Below are 7,936 nucleotides of genomic sequence, written 5' to 3' on the forward strand. Positions count from 1 at the left end.
ACGAATGACTAAATTTCTTGATAATTGAACATCTCCAATAACTGATGTAATTTTCTTCTTATTTTTAAATGTTTCTGATGCAGCGAGCATCATCTTTTTAGTTATGTTACCGTCGTCGAAGTGTATTTTGTGCATTGCGAGCATTGCAATCTTAAATGAAGCGATTGAAGCAGCTTTTGATTTAGTCACGGACTTAGTAAATATATATTTTTAGGCAACTGATATGGTTTTCACAAAATCACAAAATTAAATTATAATCTCTTGGATTTGTGAGTAAAAAAATGACACATTTTACAGCATTCAGATTGTTTACTTTGTCTGTAAACTGTTAGGAAATTAATATCGCATAAAACATTAAAGATAGTCTGTATAAAAGCTCGAATCTGTATACATCTGCAGTTATATGTATTGTTTTAGAAATATTACCACTCTGTAATAATAATACAGTATTCAGTTTGAAAATTGATGTTGAAATGTTCTCCACTATGTTTACAGGAAGGAGAAGAATGGTCAGTGGGCGAAAAATGTGTCAAGTACAAATGTGTCAATGGCGATAATGGACTTCAGAAAATAAAGCAGGAGTATGAATGTGATAAAACGTGCTCTCCTGTAAGTAAACATTCCTCTCAAATATTTAAATATATATCAAAAGTATGGACAATACTATTAATTTATAATGGTGATTTATATTTGTTAAATAGCGTCGAATTAAAACATACTTTAACATTTTCGATTCAGAACAATTTCAACAAAATAACTGAGTGATCATGTAACCATAACTTATCTTATTATCATTGCTGCCAATGTATTCTGCTGCTAAGCAACCGAATGTATCTTAATACACATTTAATTATGCAAAATAAAGTATTAAAATTTTAGAATAATCATAAACATTCAATCGATCGTATTTAATAAGTTTACACTTAGTGTTGTAACAAAGCAGGTACAACAGGTGACAAAAGAATTGCCAGTTCCAATATAAATATATATACAATTAAATAAGCTTCACATTAATTAACGTAAACGATTGTTTTATTATTAATATTCTACTACCAAAAAACATTATGAGACCCAAAAATAAAATGTTGCACAGGGCACTCAGTTAAGAATCCTACTGTATAATCAACAGAATAATTACTTAAAGAAGAAATAATTAAATAATTCCAGACATTCGAATAAAAGTAATAATTAACAAATTGTATTTGTAAGGCTTTCAACGAATTTGTTTCAGAATTTCCGTTATGTGGAACCATCACCCGGTTCTGAAAACTGCTGTGGACACTGCAATCAAGTTGCATGCGAAGAAAACGGAAATATATACGACGTAAGATAAGTGATTTTTTTTCTGTTCACTTAATACGTAGAATCTGCTTAATTCTGAGATTTATTGTAGATTGGTCAGCGCTGGACTTCCGAAATTAAAAAATGCTACGATGCCGAATATGCCGAAATAAACGGTGTAATTCAAATAGTTCACACCACCGTGTGTAAGTCCAACATCGAGAATTGTCCAAAGGTAAATGCTTTGAATCTCGATGTATTATAATCGTGAAACATTTATGCAAATTTCTTCTTCATTCATTAGGATCAAATCATTCTGGACGAAACTGGATGCTGTCAAATATGTCGTCGTGAGTACAACTCTTAGTGTTAAAGCATTGGATAATACAGTTTTTTAATTACTATTCTCTTCTTTTAGTTGAATGCAACCCTCGAGTGGTTCCTCCAGATGATACGAATCGAATGTTTTACTTTAATGACAAAAAAGGAAACTACTGTTACAATACTTATCCACTTCATAATGTAACGGTGGGTTCGGGTAAATGCTTATCAGAAGTTCGATATGATTATGGTAAGATTAGAGTTTTATTCTGTCTTCTATTTGGAAAATTAATTAATATTCTCATCTTCAATCTTTCCTGAAATATACAGAATAATATATAATGCTGGCATTATATATTATTCTGTATATATGTAATGTAATATATAATGCCAGCATTATATATTACATTACATAAATTACTTTGAACAGTATTGTTCAAAGAAAAATATTACATATTTTTATGTAATATTGTTAATAAATTATCATATCATACTGCATTATTTAATACATTCAATTAATATTTTCAGATACGGATTACTTTGACGGAATGTGTAGATGATGCGTGGCAAAAGAAACTGTACCAATGTCAATAGAATTTGAATGCAGGGATGGTTCATTTCTCACCAAACAATATCGTAAACCTGTGTCGTGCGAGTGCACAAAATGCAAAGGGTTGATTCACGAGGAAGAAATTCTGGAAAGAACACCTTCGAGTTAGCGCTTTTTTTACTCATCACCTTCAACTTTCTTGGTTTTATTACTTTAAAATTGTGTTTGTTGTTGTGAATTAAATGTCTTTATTTCGTCCAATATGTGAATTTCGAGTTATTGCTTATTAGCTTTAAATGCTGATTTATTTACTTCGTTATAAAAATCGATTCTCAAACCATTCTGGAAGAGAAAATCGAAAAACTAATATCAAAGCTGTCTTATTAAAGAAATACTTGAATTCGAGCTTTAGAGAACTGTAGAGAATTCTAGAGGATTAAATATTATCGTCGGAATTAAATTGCTGGGAAGTTCCTGGTGTTTTATACATGATTTTAGTAATGATCTAGACATACTGGCGCATTATAATCCGGATAAATTGAATTTGTGGACCCCATGTACAGTGTTGACTTCAGATACCTTTCTTCGGGAGAAGTTTCTTGAGAGAAATCCATCGATACCTTCCTTCGTTCTTTCTAAAGTGACCCCTGGAGTTTCTTAAGTTCCGCGATGCGCCACACCAGTATGATTCCCAGATATAGCGCTAACTTTAAATTTCGATATTCTCACTACAGTAATGCGCTAATAAAAGATTGGTTTGGGATTCCTGTAGATGGGGCCCCAGGAAATTGTTTTTTCTTCCCACAGGATAAAGTGCCACTGTCTAGACACCATTAATTTAAAAAATTCGGTTAATATTTAACATTTTCTCAAACCTTAATACATGTCTGGAGTGAATAATTGTCGCCAGTATAATAAATTGCAATCCTCTTGAGAATATAGAAAGTAATTTATCAATTAGAAGGAAACTTACGAATAATATTACATAACAAACTCGAGAATGAAGATGTAATTCGATCATACAAATATTACGAAATTACTCTTTTATAAATAACTTTATAAGTCCTTAAAAAACAATTATTGAAATATTTTAACAGAAAATATAGACCCACCAGTGGCCAAGCAGTTGCGTTGCCTGAACACTGGAGGTCGATTGCAGAGACAACGTTTAGACGCCGACGGCGGTTTAGAGATCGTGTAAACTGCGGTTCAAAAAAATTTCATTGCAGAGATGGCATTTGTCGCTTGCCACAGTTCAAACAGAGATTAGAAACCAGTTATTTGACCTACTTTTTAGAATCACTTCACAGCAGGTTTACACGGCGTTTTAATTCGAGTGTTGATGGAAAAATTTAAATAAAAATGAATATCCTTCCTTTGATAAATGTTATAAACGGTACGAATCGACGAAATTATTCATTAATTAATTGCTTGGAGCGAAAATAATAAAACGAAATAATTTACATTTGTTGTAAATGTTTCAATTTCGATATTCAAACGGGTGAGGACTTAAAACTGCAATTACAGTAGACCCCTTAAAACGGGTTCATATAATACGGATTCGTATAACACGGAGAAAAATTGCAATCGTATTCGTATAAACACGCTAAAAAAGACTCGTATAATTCGGTAAAACGTCATCGCCGACTCGTGTCGCGACAGGATTGGTCGAATCTATACCAAGTAGCGAATATTGCACAAACCGCTGAGTTTAAACGAGCAGCGGACCTACTAAAAACCATTTAGAGTATTATTTAACGGCCATAAAAATTATATATATATTAATGATGTCTCTAAAGTTCAGCGAATTTNAAATCGTTGTAGGACTTTTTCCTTACAAAGCCATCTAACTTCAGAATGTGTTCCATACTCAGCATGAAGTTCATCAATAAGTTTATTTTATAATCTGAAGTGATCTGGCTGAAATAGAATTTACAATTTTTTGAACAACTTTCACATGTTCATAATGAAACACTTTTGTACATAACGCCTGTTGATGCAGTGATAATGAAGAAAATTTGGAAACTCTGCATCAATCTTACGTAACGTGATGATGCCAACACCAGAACCAATCGTGGCAGGTGCTCCGTTGGTTGTTATGTACAAAAATTTTTGAAAGCGGATTAAGCAGATTAGCAGATTCAAAGCATATATTAATGTCCTTAATGTAGTTTTTAATAACTTGGTATATGTCTTTCCCACGTGTATTTCCTTGTACCGGCAAAAGTGAGAGTATATTTTTTACTGAGCGATCGTTAAGACCATCCTTATAAAAATATTTATTTGAGCAATATCTCAGCTGTCTGTTGATTCATCACATTGTAAACTGAATAAAACGCATTTTTCTAAATCTTTTTTCTTTCTAATTTGATATTTTTAGATATTGCTTCTATCCTACGAATGACTAAATTTCTTGATAATTGAACATCTCCAATAACTGATGTAATTTTCTTCTTATTTTTAAATGTTTCTGATGCAGCGAGCATCATCTTTTTAGTTATGTTACCGTCGTCGAAGTGTATTTTGTGCATTGCGAGCATTGCAATCTTAAATGAAGCGATTGAAGCAGCTTTTGATTTAGTCACGGACTTAGTAAATATATATTTTTAGGCAACTGATATGGTTTTCACAAAATCACAAAATTAAATTATAATCTCTTGGATTTGTGAGTAAAAAAATGACACATTTTACAGCATTCAGATTGTTTACTTTGTCTGTAAACTGTTAGGAAATTAATATCGCATAAAACATTAAAGATAGTCTGTATAAAAGCTCGAATCTGTATACATCTGCAGTTATATGTATTGTTTTAGAAATATTACCACTCTGTAATAATAATACAGTATTCAGTTTGAAAATTGATGTTGAAATGTTCTCCACTATGTTTACAGGAAGGAGAAGAATGGTCAGTGGGCGAAAAATGTGTCAAGTACAAATGTGTCAATGGCGATAATGGACTTCAGAAAATAAAGCAGGAGTATGAATGTGATAAAACGTGCTCTCCTGTAAGTAAACATTCCTCTCAAATATTTAAATATATATCAAAAGTATGGACAATACTATTAATTTATAATGGTGATTTATATTTGTTAAATAGCGTCGAATTAAAACATACTTTAACATTTTCGATTCAGAACAATTTCAACAAAATAACTGAGTGATCATGTAACCATAACTTATCTTATTATCATTGCTGCCAATGTATTCTGCTGCTAAGCAACCGAATGTATCTTAATACACATTTAATTATGCAAAATAAAGTATTAAAATTTTAGAATAATCATAAACATTCAATCGATCGTATTTAATAAGTTTACACTATAATAAGTTTACACTTAGTGTTGTAACAAAGCAGGTACAACAGGTGACAAAAGAATTGCCAGTTCCAATATAAATATATATACACGTAAATAAGCTTCACATTAATTAACGTAAACGATTGTTTTATTATTAATATTCTACTACCAAAAAACATTATGAGACCCAAAAATAAAATGTTGCACAGGGCACTCAGTTAAGAATCCTACTGTATAATCAACAGAATAATTACTTAAAGAAGAAATAATTAAATAATTCCAGACATTCGAATAAAAGTAATAATTAACAAATTGTATTTGTAAGGCTTTCAACGAATTTGTTTCAGAATTTCCGTTATGTGGAACCATCACCCGGTTCTGAAAACTGCCGTGGACACTGCAATCAAGTTGCATGCGAAGAAAACGGAAATATATACGACGTAAGATAAGTGATTTTTTTTCTGTTCACTTAATACGTAGAATCTGCTTAATTCTGAGATTTATTGTAGATTGGTCAGCGCTGGACTTCCGAAATTAAAAAATGCTACGATGCCGAATATGCCGAAATAAACGGTGTAATTCAAATAGTTCACACCACCGTGTGTAAGTCCAACATCGAGAATTGTCCAAAGGTAAATGCTTTGAATCTCGATGTATTATAATCGTGAAACATTTATGCAAATTTCTTCTTCATTCATTAGGATCAAATCATTCTGGACGAAACTGGATGCTGTCAAATATGTCGTCGTGAGTACAACTCTTAGTGTTAAAGCATTGGATAATACAGTTTTTTAATTACTATTCTCTTCTTTTAGTTGAATGCAACCCTCGAGTGGTTCCTCCAGATGATACGAATCGAATGTTTTACTTTAATGACAAAAAAGGAAACTACTGTTACAATACTTATCCACTTCATAATGTAACGGTGTGTTCGGGTAAATGCTTATCAGAAGTTCGATATGATTATGGTAAGATTAGAGTTTTATTCTGTCTTCTATTTGGAAAATTAATTAATATTCTCATCTTCAATCTTTCCTGAAATATACAGAATAATATATAATGCTGGCATTATATATTATTCTGTATATATGTAATGTAATATATAATGCCAGCATTATATATTACATTACATAAATTACTTTGAACAGTATTGTTCAAAGAAAAATATTACATATTTTTATGTAATATTGTTAATAAATTATCATATCATACTGCATTATTTAATACATTCAATTAATATTTTCAGATACGGATTACTTTGACGGAATGTGTAGATGATGCGTGGCAAAAGAAACTGTACCAATGTCAATAGAATTTGAATGCAGGGATGGTTCATTTCTCACCAAACAATATCGTAAACCTGTGTCGTGCGAGTGCACAAAATGCAAAGGGTTGATTCACGAGGAAGAAATTCTGGAAAGAACACCTTCGAGTTAGCGCTTTTTTTACTCATCACCTTCAACTTTCTTGGTTTTATTACTTTAAAATTGTGTTTGTTGTTGTGAATTAAATGTCTTTATTTCGTCCAATATGTGAATTTCGAGTTATTGCTTATTAGCTTTAAATGCTGATTTATTTACTTCGTTATAAAAATCGATTCTCAAACCATTCTGGAAGAGAAAATCGAAAAACTAATATCAAAGCTGTCTTATTAAAGAAATACTTGAATTCGAGCTTTAGAGAACTGTAGAGAATTCTAGAGGATTAAATATTATCGTCGGAATTAAATTGCTGGGAAGTTCCTGGTGTTTTATACATGATTTTAGTAATGATCTAGACATACTGGCGCATTATAATCCGGATAAATTGAATTTGTGGACCCCATGTACAGTGTTGACTTCAGATACCTTTCTTCGGGAGAAGTTTCTTGAGAGAAATCCATCGATACCTTCCTTCGTTCTTTCTAAAGTGACCCCTGGAGTTTCTTAAGTTCCGCGATGCGCCACACCAGTATGATTCCCAGATATAGCGCTAACTTTAAATTTCGATATTCTCACTACAGTAATGCGCTAATAAAAGATTGGTTTGGGATTCCTGTAGATGGGGCCCCAGGAAATTGTTTTTTCTTCCCACAGGATAAAGTGCCACTGTCTAGACACCATTAATTTAAAAAATTCGGTTAATATTTAACATTTTCTCAAACCTTAATACATGTCTGGAGTGAATAATTGTCGCCAGTATAATAAATTGCAATCCTCTTGAGAATATAGAAAGTAATTTATCAATTAGAAGGAAACTTACGAATAATATTACATAACAAACTCGAGAATGAAGATGTAATTCGATCATACAAATATTACGAAATTACTCTTTTATAAATAACTTTATAAGTCCTTAAAAAACAATTATTGAAATATTTTAACAGAAAATATAGACCCACCAGTGGCCAAGCAGTTGCGTTGCCTGAACACTGGAGGTCGATTGCAGAGACAACGTTTAGACGCCGACGGCGGTTTAGAGATCGTGTAAACTGCGGTTCAAAAAAATT

At 31.8% G+C, this 7,936-nt stretch overlaps 1 protein-coding gene across 1 annotated transcript; it reads left to right on the plus strand.

Moving 5' to 3' along the window:
• Positions 1 to 465: 465 nt before the first annotated feature.
• LOC111638348 (hemocytin-like) lies at positions 466 to 6,891 on the plus strand. The gene is made up of 12 exons (XM_023384044.1): positions 466 to 609; positions 1,232 to 1,324; positions 1,394 to 1,516; positions 1,586 to 1,631; positions 1,700 to 1,852; positions 4,632 to 4,744; positions 5,044 to 5,157; positions 5,796 to 5,888; positions 5,958 to 6,080; positions 6,150 to 6,195; positions 6,264 to 6,416; positions 6,695 to 6,891. Exons 1-12 carry the CDS (start codon positions 466 to 468, stop codon positions 6,724 to 6,726), a joined length of 1,233 nt encoding a protein of 410 aa, XP_023239812.1. The 3' UTR covers positions 6,727 to 6,891.
• The last annotated feature ends 1,045 nt before the right edge of the window (positions 6,892 to 7,936 follow it).

The sequence above is a fragment of the Centruroides sculpturatus genome, unplaced genomic scaffold (genome assembly GCF_000671375.1).
Source record: "Centruroides sculpturatus isolate CEXI.00-Female unplaced genomic scaffold, Cexi_2.0 scaffold1045, whole genome shotgun sequence".
In the NCBI taxonomy this organism is placed as follows: Eukaryota; Metazoa; Arthropoda; class Arachnida; order Scorpiones; family Buthidae; genus Centruroides; species Centruroides sculpturatus.

What these genes read in the sequence shown, in the direction of transcription:
- LOC111638348 (XM_023384044.1), top strand. Translation starts at nt 466, where the DNA reads ATGTTGAAATGTTCTCCACTATGTTTACAGGAAGGAGAAGAATGGTCA. An exon ending in GTGATAAAACGTGCTCTCCT is followed by an intron (nt 610 to 1,231) that starts GTAAGTAAACAT and finishes AATTTGTTTCAG; the next exon opens with AATTTCCGTTATGTGGAACC. An exon ending in AGAAGTTCGATATGATTATG is followed by an intron (nt 1,853 to 4,631) that starts GTAAGATTAGAG and finishes TTTCTGATGCAG; the next exon opens with CGAGCATCATCTTTTTAGTT.